This window comes from Polypterus senegalus, chromosome 2, assembly GCF_016835505.1.
Source record: "Polypterus senegalus isolate Bchr_013 chromosome 2, ASM1683550v1, whole genome shotgun sequence".
Classification (NCBI taxonomy): domain Eukaryota; kingdom Metazoa; phylum Chordata; class Cladistia; order Polypteriformes; family Polypteridae; genus Polypterus; species Polypterus senegalus.
Genome location: NC_053155.1, coordinates 62,631,562 through 62,646,442, shown reverse-complemented (window position 1 = coordinate 62,646,442; position 14,881 = coordinate 62,631,562). Strand labels below are relative to the sequence as shown.

At 40.1% G+C, this 14,881-nt stretch overlaps 1 protein-coding gene across 2 annotated transcripts in view; it reads right to left on the bottom strand.

Moving 5' to 3' along the window:
* dop1b (DOP1 leucine zipper like protein B) overlaps positions 1-14,881 on the bottom strand; it is a 212,261-nt gene that overhangs the window by 48,163 nt on the left and 149,217 nt on the right. For both annotated transcript variants that reach the window (XM_039743847.1, XM_039743848.1), the window contains exons 27-29: positions 12,875-12,941; positions 11,142-11,289; positions 3,355-3,437 (exon numbers count right to left, since the gene is read on the bottom strand). In XM_039743847.1, coding sequence (XP_039599781.1) covers positions 3,355-3,437; positions 11,142-11,289; positions 12,875-12,941 — 298 coding nt within the window. The remainder of the gene's footprint in view (positions 1-3,354; positions 3,438-11,141; positions 11,290-12,874; positions 12,942-14,881) is intronic.

Genomic DNA, 14,881 nt, shown 5'->3' with positions numbered 1-14,881 from the left:
GTTGCAAAATTGGACCGATCGAACCATATCGTCGTCCCATTCCTGTGAACGCTCTTGCAGATCCTTAGCCAGTCTGCAGCGCAGCATGAAGCGTTCTCCCTTCCTTCAACATATCCAGAAGTTTCACCTTCTCATTGATCGTCATCATTCTTCGTTGGTGTTTAGGCTCAGCACCAGCCTTGGAAGAAGGAGCACGTTTGGGAGCCATTGCAGGGGGTGAAAATTGAAGCGAAGTTCAAAACAAAGAAACCACAAAAAAAATCACACACAGTACAGTGGAAAGTAAACCGCTTGGCGAGAAATCTTGAAGCGAAATGGCCACGACAGAGAGACAAGGGGAGGTGCTATGGGATCTGGGCATCAGTCAAAGCACCAATCACGGGCCCGATTAGAAAGCGGGAAGGTGTGATTTGTTGTCTCACTCCCATGTACCAATCACAGCCTGTGTTACAACGCACTTAGTCACCAAACTTGTTTTGTTGTTCTTAGAATAGGAAATACTACTACTATATTTAAAAACCCGCAAAGTCGTGAATCCGCGAAAAGTGAACCGCGAAGTAGCGAGGGATTACTGTACTCAGGGTGAACCTGCTCTCACCTGTGAAAAGCACAGGGCGCCAGTGGTGGACCTGCCAATTCTTGGTATTCTATGGCAAATGCCAATTGAGCTCCATTGTGCCGGGCAGTGAGCACAGGGCCTACTAGAAGACGTCGGGCCCTCAGGCCACCCTCATGAATTCTGTTTCTGATTGTTGGTCAGAGACATTCACACCAGTGGCCTGCTGGAGGTCATTTTGTAGGGCTCTGGCAGTGCTCATCCTTTTCCTCCTTGCCCCTTGCCTGCTGATGGGTTAAGGACCTTCTACGGCCCTGTCCAGCTCTCCCTGAGTAACTGCCTGTCTCCTGGAATCTCCTCCATGCCCTTGATACTGTGCTGGGAGACACATCAAATTTCTGGCAATGGCATGTATTGATGTGCCATCCTGGTGAAGCTGGACTACCTGAGCAACCTATGTAGGGTCCAGGTATCGCCTCATGCTACCAGTAGCGACACTGACTGTAGCCAAATGCAAAACTAATGAAAAAAGAGTCAGAAAAGATGAGGAGGGAAAAATGAAAGTGGCCTCCACCTGTTAAACCATTCCTGTTTTAGGGGTCATCTCACTGTTGCCCCTTCTAGTGCATCTGTTAATTTCAATAACACCAAAGCAGCTGAAACTGATTAATAACCCCCTCTGCTACTTAACTGACCAAATCAATATCCCAGAAGTTTCACTGACTTGATGCTATACTCTGATTAAAATGTGTTCCTTTAATTTTTTTTTAAGCAGTATACTTTTGAGGTTTAATAAAAATGTAATTTTTAATGACATAAAAATGCAATGTTTTTTTTAGGAATAAAATGAAATGCATTTCATCATGAAAATGATATCAACTATTTAACTTAGCATTCTAAATGTTCAGAGAGCAGTAAAATTATGACGTGAATGTATTCTGTGTGCTGATCGCTTCCTGCAGTTCCTCTTAGTGCAGGAGGAAAATAGATGCACGTAGCGATTAACAGCTGGGTTGGGGAACACTTAATATAAAGCATTTAATGTGCTACATTAGTTATCATGGGGTTTGAAAAAATCTAGTAAATTAAACATTGATTTTAAGATGAATTTTACGACATGGCAAAGTTAAACTAGAGAGAAAAAAAAACACGGGTTTAAAGTGGAAATGTCAACTTTGATCTTGATATAAACGTCGAGATTAAAGTAGAACAACATACACTTTTTTGCCTCATTGTGTCCGTATTTTTTTTTTCTTCTCCATGGCCCTAATACACTTCTGTATTAGAATAATTTGCAGCTGCAAGCCCACTTTCATCAACATTTAACTTCAACTAAAGAATAAGTTCTACTTGCAGGGCCACTCTTTGTAACACAGATCTAGATCTCAAATGATAAAGATGATTGATCAAAAGCAAATTACATCCAGTGATGTTCACTCGCTCATAGAACAAACAGTCATAGCTCAGCCATTACTAACTTTAATGGACAAAAATTTTGCAACAGCCAAAAGACTGTGCTTGCAGCTGCCGAGGCGTAAGGCGTTATCAAGCACGTGTAAACACATGCCGAAAGAAATCTCAAAGTCCAAAAGTTTGTTTTTTAAATGTTTAGTGAAAGTTAAAAGCAAATAATTCACACAAGAATAAAAGAAAAAATAGTTACATACGTAGAATAAAAGGCAAAAAAAAATGAAAAAAAAATGTATCTTCTAAAAACTTAGCTTTTCTTGAGAAACTTTAGTTATTACTATACTTAAAAGTTTTTTACTTCTTTCTATTCTTAAAAGTTCTTAATTTATTATATACTTAAAGATTCTTAGCTTCTTCTTTCTATACTTAAAGGTTCTTAATTTCTTCTTCTGTATGCCTTAAGCATAAATAAATAAGTGCTGTTTAACGAGTTACTTCACACTCAAAAGGCCCGTAGGCCGGTTGGCACGGTTTAAAACCTTATGCCTTCGACACCTTACTCAAGGCAAGGCTGTCACTAACTGAAGAACATTGTTCACAAGCTGTTAGAAATGGAAGGAATACACCAATACAATTCTATTCACGGGGGTTATAGGAACCTACCATAGACCATGCATTGTCATCCAGCAAAACATTCATGAATATTATAGAACTAGGAAAATGGCTCTTACAGTGCTTCTGTGCATTGAAGAAACTAATGGGGAAAATACCATCCCCTTCTATTATAACCCATTGCAAGTACTAGCTCCTAGCTTTTTGTCTAGCCTTCACCTTTGCTTTATACCAGGACCCCTATTGCCTAGGGTGTGGCTGAATGGTCAGCACAAATATATTTCAAGGCATGGTATCTTCTTATTAAATGGATCATATGCTAAAAGCTTATATTCAATACAAGCACAAAGAAAAAAATATTTCTGTGGCGGTTAAAAGTAGAATTGTACATTACTGAATATAAAAAAAATAAACTTCAACAAGTGTAATATTACATTTTCACCCACTTATACTGACCAATGTTGAAAGTGGCCACAGTTTATTACCATCAGCATTGTGTGTAAAGCAGGAATAAACCTTGGGAAGAAGAACCAGCTGACTTACAGGGCCCACTTATGTACTTATGCATACTCATATAGGGTCAATCTGGAACTACATTTCAGATATGGGAGAAAAACTGGAGCACCAAGTAGAAAATACACAGACAAAAGGAGAATGTTCAAAATCCATACTCACAATAAGTAGGTATGAATTTTGACCCCAGAGAGTGGCTTCATGATGCAGCAACCCTAAACTCTTTTCCAGCTAGCATGAGAACCATTACATACAAAACATACCTCGGCAAGTAAAGTCAAGGCTTGAATGCTGTAGATAGATGGTACTGAAGATGATACCACTGCTGGAACCTGCACAGCTGAATCTAGAACAATGAGACACAAACATTTTATTTATTGTAAGCAACAATTTACATAACAGCAGATCAATACCATATACAGTAATTCCTCGCTACTTCGCGGTTCACTTTTTGCGGATTTTAAAATATAGTAGTAGTATTTCCTAGTCTAAGAACAACAAAACATGTTTGGTGACTAAGTGCATTGTAACATGGGCTGTGATTGGTACATGGGAGGGAGACGACAAATCACAGCTTCCCGCTTTCTAATCGGGCCTGTGATTGATGCTTTGACTGATGCCCAGATCCCACAGCACCTCCCCTTGTCTCTCTGTCGCGGCCTTCGCTTCAAGCTTTCTTGCCGAGCGGTTTACTTTACACTGTACGGTGTGTGATTTTTTTGTGGTTTCTTTGTTTTGAACTTCGCTTCAATTTTCACCCCCTGCAATGGCTCCCAAATGTGCTCCTTCTTCCAAGGCTGGTGCTGAGCCTAAACGCCAACGAAGAATGATTACGATCGCTGAGAAGGTGAAACTTCTGGATATTTTGAAGGAAGGGAGAACGTTCGTGGCTGTGGCTGCAGACTGGCTAAGGATCTGCAAGAGCGTTCACAGGAATGGGATGATGATCTTGTTTGATCGGTCCAATTTTGCAACAAGGTCGACGACGTCATGACCGCCTACAAGCTGCTCATCGACCGGAAAAAGAAGCAGCGGCAGCAGCTGCCGATCACAATGTTTTTGCAGCCTCGCAAAAAAAGAGCCAGATCCTACTACTACGGATACACCTTTGGAAACTGTGGAAGAGGTGCCCCAGGAAATGGCACCGCCGTCTGAACAGACGTAAAATACAGTCATCGGCTGCACAGTAAAAGTCATCATCACCTTCATCGTCATCACTTTTACTGCACAGCATATTTATCACCATCATCACGTCATATATAGGTACGTGTACTTCGCTATACTGTAACTGTAAACTTATCTACCGATTTCATATTGCTTAACAGTTGTCCCTGTTATTAATAGAGTAAAGGGTGGGTTGTAAACAGTACAGGGAGGGTTTAAAAATGTCCAAATACACGTTAAATTATTAAATAAATATGGTGTCCCTACTTTGCGGAAATTCAGTTATTGCGGCCGGCCTTGGAACCTATCTCCCGCGATAAACGAGGGATTACTGTAAACATTTTACTAAGAAACTTACTTCAAAATCAAACCTTATCAAAGAATGGAAGGATGGGTAAAACAGTATGATAAAACACACCCAGAATGAAGAAAATGAGTCATAAATGCATATGTTTATGATATTCGAGTGCTGTCTCAAAGTGTTTCTTTAGTGTTGCCTAGAAAGCTGGGACACTGACATTTGACTGGAAGTCTGAGGTGAAAGTGACCATGTTTTGAAAAAGCAGAAATAACATTTTTTCCAATTGAGAATGCCTCAAAATTTTCAGCAAAGGGAATACTCTGGAAAGACTAGGCTAGTGTGCTGGAAAAGGGACTCTAGCCAACAGCAGAACCTCAGAACCAAGGTGAGCATTGTGCATTCAAAACTGGCCAAGGAAAAGTGGACTGCATGTTATGTTGTGGGAAGTGTCAGTAAGAGAATGAAAGTCAGTGGCTGCTATGTGGAACTAAGTTCCAGCATACACCGTAGCACTGCATGCACAGCTGTCTTGTTCAGTATTTGCATGAGTTACAGGAGTTCACTTGAACAAGTCTAATAAATTCTTCCAAAGTCTTTACTGTCATACTCCAAATCCTTTTTTGATACTTCCCTTTTCCATGCACTCTGTGGGTCACACTTGAATGCATTTTAGTGTATTTGTTTGCATACTTAATGCTACATCAAACCTGTATAAACCAGCCATTGGTCTTTACTAAATACATATCTCATCTACATTTTATGATTTTTAGGGTATGACAGTATTCTGTCTGGCGACCCAATAGTATATACAGTATATCAGATTTTTTAGATGCTGTTGTTCTCTTGACCTCCTCTGATGTTGATCGCTGATATGCACTAGAGCAGTCTGCATCCAGTGGTAATGAGAATCAATACCTCCAAATATTAATTGTGACACGTTAGAGAAGAGCATTTGCCCAAATCTGAGACATTTAAGTACCCTGGTGTTTCACTCACAAGTGAAGGTAAATGTAATCAGTTGAGGTGATCTGAGCATTTAGTGAAAATGCTTCTGTCTGCTTCATGTTAGAAGTGTATGAGATACAGTTCACCAAGACCAAAAATCAGTATAAATCCAAGATGTGTTGGAAAGATTTAAATTACTAAATTTCTCCATTGGCATAAGAGTATCTAGAAATTTCCCAAGAAATAACAGCAGCCTGTCTCTGAGATTATAGAAGTCTGGTGTGGTAAACTAGATCAATTACAATGCTCTACAGGAAAAGCAGACTGACAATAAGATGTAATAATACAAGTATGAAGAAGTTACACAAATCAACTAATAACTGAAAGAAGAAACTAATACAGTGACTCAAAAGGACACTAGTTCTCTGACATTAATGGGTTTTTCAGATTTTTCTGATCCTGCACAAAACTGAGTCTAGGTGGAAAAGCTTCATATTAGACACAAGACACACAAGTACCTCTTAGCTCATCACAATTGTATATTCTCCTTCATGTTTCTCTTGGAACAGTGTTCCCTCTTTATCAGCTTTTCTTTTCTTGAACATTGCAGTGAGTTAGGAAAACTGCCAGCAGCGGTAGGACCAGAATCAACACTGAACAAAAAAATTACGTCACTACATAAAGTCGAGTAATAGAGGCAGTCTGGACACAGGCAGGAATTCATACTCAAAGTGAAGTACACCTGTTTACACCAAAGAATTTTGTAGGGCAGAGTCTGGAGAGCTACAGAAAGGTGGACAGCCTTGATACATGTGCTCCTTAAAAAAGTGAGCAGAGCACAACAGTAGTGAGTGTAAAGTCAAGCTTCTATAAACTATACAAGACTGTCACATCCTTGGCATTATGCTAAAACACTAAAATTTGTCAGGACAGTGTAGCTTGGCACCTTCTTTTCGCTTTTTCTTGTTGGATCATTAAGAGCAAACAGTTTCCATGCTAATTCTTTTTCTTCTTTGTCTTTCAGCTGCTCCTGTTGGGGTCGCCACAGCAGATCATCTGTTTCCATATTTACCAGTCCTCTACATCTTGCTCTGTCACACCCCCCTACTAGCAAGTACTCTCTCACCTGCCCACAAACCTCCTCTTAGGTCTTTCTCTTTTCCTCTTACCTGGCAGTTCCATCCTTAACCTCCAAATCCCAATATACCCAGCACCCATGCTGTGCACATACCCAAACAAGCGCAATCTCACCTCTCTGGCTTTGTCTCCAAACCGTCCAAACTGAGCTGAGCCTCTAATGTACTAATTTCTAATCCTAAACATCCTCATCACATTCAATGCAAATCTTAACATCTTTAATTCTGCCACCTCCAGCTCTGTTTACTGGCTTTTTGTTAGTGCCACCATCTCCAACCCATATAACATAGCTGGTCTCACTAGCATCTTGTACAGCTTCCCTTTCACTTTTACTGGCACAAATCAATCCTGACATTCTTATCCATCCACTCCATTCTGCCTACACTCTCTTCTTCACCTTTCTTCCACATTCCCCTTTATTCTGTACTGTTGATCCCAAGTATTTAAGCTCATCCACCTTCGCCAGCTCTACTCCCTGCATCCTCATCATTTCACTGACCTCTCTCATTTACACACATGTATTCTGTCCTGTTCCTACTGAACTTCATTCCTCTCCTCTCTAGAGCATATCTCCACCTCTCCAGGGTCTCCTCAACCTGCTCCCTACTATCGCTACAGATCACAATGTCATCAGCAAACATCATAGTCCACAGGGACTCCTGTCTAATCTCGTCTGTCAACCTATCCGTCACCACCGCAAATAAGAAAGGGCTCAGAGCCGATCCCTGTAATCCCACCTCCACCTTGAATGAATCCGTCACTCCTACCGCAGACCTCACCACGGTCACACTTCCCTTGTACATGCAATGTACCACTCTTACATACTTCTCTGCCACTCCCAACTTCCAAATACAATACCACAATTCCCCTCTAGGCACCCTGTCATATACTTTCACCAAGTCCACAAAGACACAATGCAACTTCTTCTGGCCTTCTCCATACTTCTCCATCAACACCCATAGAGCAAACATCGTATCTGTTGTGCACTTTCCTGGCACGAAACCATACTGCTGCTCGCTAATCATTAACTTAACGTAGCTTCCACTACTCTTTGCCATAACTTCATGCTATGGTTCAACAATTTTATCCCTCTGTAGTTACTACAGCTCTGCATATCTCCTTTATTCTTAAAAATCGGTATTAGTACACTTCTCCACTCCTCAGAATTCCTCTCACTTTCCAAGATTGCATTAAACAATCTGGTTAAAAACTTCACTGCCATCTCTCCTGAATACCTCCATGTTTCCACAGTTGTGTCATAAGGACCAAGGGCCTTTCCATTCCTCATGCTCTTCGTAGCTGTCCTTACTTCCTCCTTGCTAAACCGTTGTACTGCCTGATTCACTATCTCCATATCACTCAACCTTCTCTCTCTCTTTCATTCTCTTCGTTCAACAGCCTCTCAAAGTACTCTTCCCATCTATTCAACACACTCTCCTCATTTGTGTGCATGTTTCCATCTTTATTCTTTACCACACTAACCTGTTATTTATCTTTCTCAGCTTGGTCCCTCTGCCTAGCCAATCAGTACAGATGCTTTTCTCCCTCCTTAGTGTCCAACCTCTCATGCAACTCATCATATGCCTTATCTTTAGACTCTGCCACTTCCCTCTACACCTTATGCCTTATCTCATTGTGCTCCTGTCTACTTTCTTCATCTCTCTGACTATCCCACTTCTCCTTTGCCAAATTCTTCCTGTGTATACACTACTGTACATTCCACCACCAGGTTTCCTTGTCCTCCTTCCACTATCCAGATGTCACACCAACCACCCTTCTAGCTATATCCCTTACCTCTCCTGCAGTAGTTTCCCAGCTATCTAGTAACTCTTCAGTGCCACTTAGTGCCTGTCTTACCTCCTCCGTAAATTCCAACTTCCATCATTTGATCCGTGGCTATGCCCTTACTCTCCACCTCTTCTTGATCTCCAACACCATCCTACAGACCACCATCCTATTCTTCCTAATAACACTTTCCCCAGCCACTGCTTTGCCGTCTACAATCTCCTTCAGACTGAATCTCCTGCACAGAATATAACACCCCATAATGACAACATGAAAAAAGTTTACTTGAGATTTTTGCAAATTTATTAAAAATAAAAAAATTGAGAAAGCATGTGTACATAAGTATTCACAGCCTTTGCCATGAAGCTCAAAATTGAGCTCAGGTGCATCCTGTTTCCCCGATCATCCTTGAGATGTTTCTGCAGCTTAATTGGAGTCCACCTGTGGTAAATTCAGTTGATTGGACATGATTTGGAAAGGCACACACCTGTCTATATAAGGTCCCACAGTTGACAGTTCATGTCAGAGCACAAACCAAGCATGAAGTCAAAGGAATTGTCTGTAGACCTCCGAGACAGGACTGTCTCTAGGCACAAATCTGAGGAAGGTTACAGAAAAATGTATGCTGCTTTGAAGATCCCAATGAGCACAGTGGCCTCCATCATCCATAAGTGAAAGAAGTTTGAAACCACCAGGACTCTTCCTAGAGCTGGCTGGCCATCTAAACTGAGTGATCAAGGGAGAAGGGCCTTAGTCAGGGAGGTGACCAAGAACCCGATGGTCACTCTGTCAGAGCTCCAGAGGTCCTCTGTGGAGAGAGGAGAACCTTCCAGAAGGACAACCATCTCTGTAGCGATTCCACCAATCAGGCCTGTATGGTAGAGTGGCCAGACGGAAGCCACTCCTTAGTAAAAGGCACATGGCAGCCTGCCTGGAGTTTGCCAAAAGGCACCTGAAGGACTCTCAGAGCATGAGAAACAAAATTCTCTGGTCTGATGAGACAAAGATTGAACTCTTTGGTGTGAATGCCAGGCATCATATTTGGAGGAAACCAGGCACCGCTCATCACCAGGCCAATACCATCCCTACAGTGAAGCGTGGTGGTGGCAGCATCATGCTGTGGGGATGTTTTTCAGCGGCAGGAACTGGGAGACTAGTCAGGATAAAGGGAAAGATGACTGCAGCAATGTACAGAGACATCCTGGATGAAAACCTGCCCCAGAGCGCTCTTGACCTCAGACTGGGGCGACGGTTCATCTTTCAGCAGGACAACGACCCTAAGCACACAGCTTAGCAAGATATCAAAGGAATGGCTTCAGGACAACTCTGTGAATGTCCTTGAGTAGCCCAGCCAGAGCCCAGACTTGAATCTGATTGAACATCTCTGGAGAGATCTTAAAATGGCTGTGCACCGACGCTTCCCATCCAACCTGATGGAGCTTGAGAAGTGCTACAAAGAGGAATGGACGAAACTGGCCAAGGATAGGTGTGCCAAGCTTGTGGCATCATATTCAAAAAGACTTGAGGCAGTAATTGCTGCCAAAGGTGCATCGACAAAGTATTGAGCAAAGGCTGTGAATACTAATGTACATGTGATTTCTCAGTTTTTTTTTTTATTTCTAATAAATTTGCAAAAACCTCAAGTAAACTTTTTTCACATTGTCATTATGGGGTGTTGTGTGTAGAATTCTGAGGAAAAAAATGAATTTAATCCATTTTGGAATAAGGCTGTAACATAAAAAAATGTGGAAAAAGTGATGCGTTGTGAATATTTTCTGGATGCACTGTACTTACCACATCCATGTCCATCCTTTTTGCAAAATCCACTCTCATCTGACTTGCATTTCTCTCCTTGACACCATACCTACCCATCACCTCCTCATCCCCTCGGTTCCCTTAACCAAAATGTCCACTTAAATCCGCTCCAATCAGAACTCTCTCTTGCTTTGGGTACACGCTCCACCACTTCACCCAGCTCACTCCAGATATCTTCATTCTCATCCATTGCACAACCAACTTGATGGGCATATGCACTAAAACATTCATCATCACACCTTCAGTTTGCAGCTTCATAATCATCACTCTGTCCGCCATACTTTTCACCTCCAAAACAATCTTGATATACTGTTTTTTCAGGATAACCCATACCCCATTCCTCCTCCCATCCACACCATTGCAGAATAATTTGAACCCTTCTCTGATCCACCTGGCCTTATTCACCTTCCATCTAGTCTCTTGCATGAACAATATATCATCCTTCTTAACCTCCATCTTATTGGATAACACTCTCCCTTTATTAGTCATGCTGCCAACATTCAAAATTCGTACCCTTCCTCCTCTACTCCTGCCTCTGGACATGCCTTCTCTCTCCTCTTCTCCTTCTGCCAACAGTAGCCCGATTTCACCCCAGCACCAGTTAGTAACTATGGCACGCTCTGCTGAGCAGGTAACTGCAAGTGGACATTGGATATGCATTTTAATGACAGATATAAATGTGAGTTGGCTAAATTATATATGGATGCATTATGTATGTGAAATGCACATTAAAGAGAGTTTTTTGAGAAAACTAATGATAATAGCTGGCCATGCACATCATATTTTGATAGTAACGAAGTGGGTTGCTTTAAAAAGTTCCATGGGCCAGATCTGCATTTTCCTTTCTGATCAGTGTACTGTAATTTTACACTAGATGATTTGGAAAGGGATAAAGAATAATACCATACAAATCTGCATCAGGGTCATGTTCTTCATCCATAGTAACTTGAGGTTGAGCCTTAACTTCCAGGTTTCGGCTAAGCCAACTTGTTTGCTCTAAGGAAGACCCTACGACATTGCCTAATAGCTCCAGAACTTTTTGGGTCACATCCTGAAAAAAAAGTACATTGATCTATGAGCTTCATAGTTATTTTAAATGAAGCAAAAAGCAATGTTTAAGAAGCTGAGTTTTATGAAAAAAGGAAGTGTATGCTTTTAAGTTTTTACACATTTTACTCATTTTCACAATTTTTATTCTTAATCTACACACCAATTTAAATACTTTAAAAAGGTAAAATGAAATTAAAAGAAATTATAATACACAACCGTGATAAATATCACACTCTGTTTATTACTGTCTATACAATGACAGCACACTAGATTTGCAAATTTGTATTCTTCTTTGTAAAATTATTCTAGCTCTGCCAATTTTCTTGGCAAATATTTATAAATAGGAAATCTCAAGCTTCAAAATAAATTTTTGATCACATCTACTGTATAGAGGCAATTTCACATACTTTTGCCATATCATTATAATGACCTCTGTTAAAATGTACCACTTTCAGAAAGTGCTTTCAAACCAGAAAGTGAAATAAATTGAAACCAGATTGAGTGTTTGAATTGAAGATACAGTTCTGCCATCATTTCTGCCATTGTAATATGTAAGCCATTGGCTACTTTGTTTGCTTCATCTGATATTATCATTACAGAGCTTGTCTAAGAAAGGTGTATGCTAGAGCTTAAAAGCTAAGGGAAACAAGTAGGTGGTCAACTCAACAGATCACAGACTGAAGATGGGGAAAAAACAGAAGTTCTGTAGGTGTGACTGGATAATGAATGATAGGAGAGGTGGGTCTTCAATTTAAAAGCTAGATCCCATTTGAACATATTCCTCTCTGATACGTGAGAGCATATTCCGGTAGTGGTTTATTAAGCAATACTTAAGGCAAAACACATGTGTTTGCAAGTTTTGAGTGTAGGGTTTGGTGAAATTCTGGGGTGTTAAAATCTTAAAATCTTTTAGCCCATGTTTGCATATTTTAGTCTATTGTCTTGGCTTTTATATTAAATTATGACAAATAATGCTGCAGCAACGTTAAGACTCATAAGTCTCTTTCTGTGTGGTATGTACTAACAAAAGCTGCCTATAAAATCTTCTTTGAAAATTAGCCATACCAGTACTTTTTAAGATCATTTTGTTCTTTCAGAGAAATGACTCTTGATAACAGATAAATGATGACGTACAGTATGTATTAACTTTTAAAAGCAATCTGCTCAATGCAACAAGAACACAACATCTTAGTGGCTGCAGCAGGGCCCTTGCAGGGTATAGGGCATTTGTGTGTCTAGCAATAAATCCTTGCTTCAGACTGATCAATGCTTAAAGAGTCTGATTTATTTTTGATATAAGTAATAATTTTAAATGACACTACATGAGGATATAACTAAATGTCAAACACTTGGATTATGTGGCACTGGTAATTTGACATTTTTTCATGGATGTCGATATTGTTTGCAGTTGTGTTCATTGAAGCCCAATGTATCTGAATTTTCTGATCTCTGTTCTTCATGAAAATACAAGATCAAAGGTTATTCTCAGTCTTCACTACAAATAATATTGAGTAAGTAACATAAAAAAAATTTATGTTAAAACATTTTCCTGCAGCTTACAGAATTGCAGCATATTTACTAAGTACCTGTAAGTCCTTTTGATCTTTTTTACTGTCAAGATTGGAAAGCCTTGTTACAACATCATTCAGAATTCTGTTAGGAAAGAGTACCAAATAAAAAAATATACAGATTTGTTAAAATTAAATAAGAAAATAAACAAATGACAGTTATTACATTGATGAAAATGCTTCCAGTCTAGATATTTACATATAAGATAAAAATGTATTTCTGGGTGCCGTGCAAGCAGCAGTCTTTATACAGAAGCTCCACATTTCTCACTGTTTTTCTTTTCGTTATTTTTTTTCTGAACTTATTTACTAGTTACTAGTCTTATTAGAATTGATCTGGCTTCAAGCTTTGTAGTAGTAGTAGCAGCCACTAAAAATCAAACAAATTGATTTTAAAATTACTGACGAACTGCAATGCACACAAACACAGGTGCTGGCTTGTCAAGACTGCACTTCAAACAGACTGCCAACTTGGATGGTCTTGCAAAGAGGACCGAAAGGCTATCTTATGTCTGCACTACCTGAAATAGTAAGAGACACTGAGAAAATGAAAGTGGGGTGTATTAAATACTCCCGTAATCAGCTACTTACACTGCAATAATGAGTGCCTAAGCAGCTCAGTTACACTTCACTGCAGGAGCTGTTTGTTCAAAGGTGGAGAGGTCGCCATGCTTGAGTGAGTGTAAGAGTAAGACAAAAAGGATTTAGAACTGGTCTACCATCTATTTTAATGTGAAATGTTTGATTGCTGTAAGATGGATGAACTGTCTGAACTTATAGTGTACCATAAAGAATACAAGTAGAGAGGCATTTTGTTCTTAATGGATAGCTGGCTTAAACCTGATATACTGTACCTGACACTGTTTTAACACTGGATAAATTTCATCTCATTTGAGTAGACAGAGACCTAGTGTGGTGTGGAAAAAGACAGGAGGGGGACGGGTCATGTACATGAATGAGGAATGATGTAAAATGGAGTATATTACAGTTAAAACTACAGTTTGTAATTCAGATATTGATATTCTGGCTGGAAGAATTCATCCATGTTATTTACACAGGGAGATAAATTACACCATCTTTACTGTTTTATTTTTCCCTCAACAAATGGGGACCTAGCAACATGATACATTTTTCACCATAACTTTAATAGTGACTCACTCCGACCTGGCAGTTATATTATGTGGTGGTTTCAACCATGTGACAAATTTCTATCAGTATGTGACTGTTCCACTTGAGGAAATAACAAACTGGACCTGCTGTATTCAAATGTTAAATATGCCTTGAAGTGTAATCTACTGGATTCATTAGGCAAGTCTGACCACAACCTGATTCATCTTATTTCCAGCTACAAGCCTGTTATTAGATGACAAACATTTATGACCAGAACAGTGAGGAAGTGGAGCATGGACGCTGAAATGGCTCTGAACGACTGGTTCCAATTGACAGATTGGGAAATGATGTGTAAGTCAAACAAGGACAACACTGAGGAACTCTGTCACTGAATCACAGACTATATTAATTTCCAGAGCTAAAGCAGAAAACAAACTCCTTCATGCAGAACAACATGGAGGCTGTCTGGAATATACAGGGCATAATTACTGAACTCAATCCAGGACTCAGGTGGTAGAAGTAGATGTGGACAAAGCTAATGCCCTAAACCAATTTTTTAACAGAGTTTTCCTCCCACATCTGCCTTCTTCCAATGACCAGTCTTCCCACACCATCCCTATTACATCAACCACTCCTACAATGTTAACTGAAATGGCGAGTGACAAGTCCACCTCTGACCATCAGTGTGGACTTTCCATAACTGAAGACCAAGTAAGGCAACAACCAAGTAAGTTACATCAAAGAAAAGATATGGAACTAGATGAAGTTAGTCTTCAAGTTCTTAAGGCCTGTGCTGGCCAACTTTGTGGTATCATCTGTCACCTGTTCAATCAGTCCCTAAGGCTTCAGAAAGTGCCAATGCTGTGGAAAACATCCAGCATTATTCCACTTCCAAAGAAGACAGGTGCCTCTCTA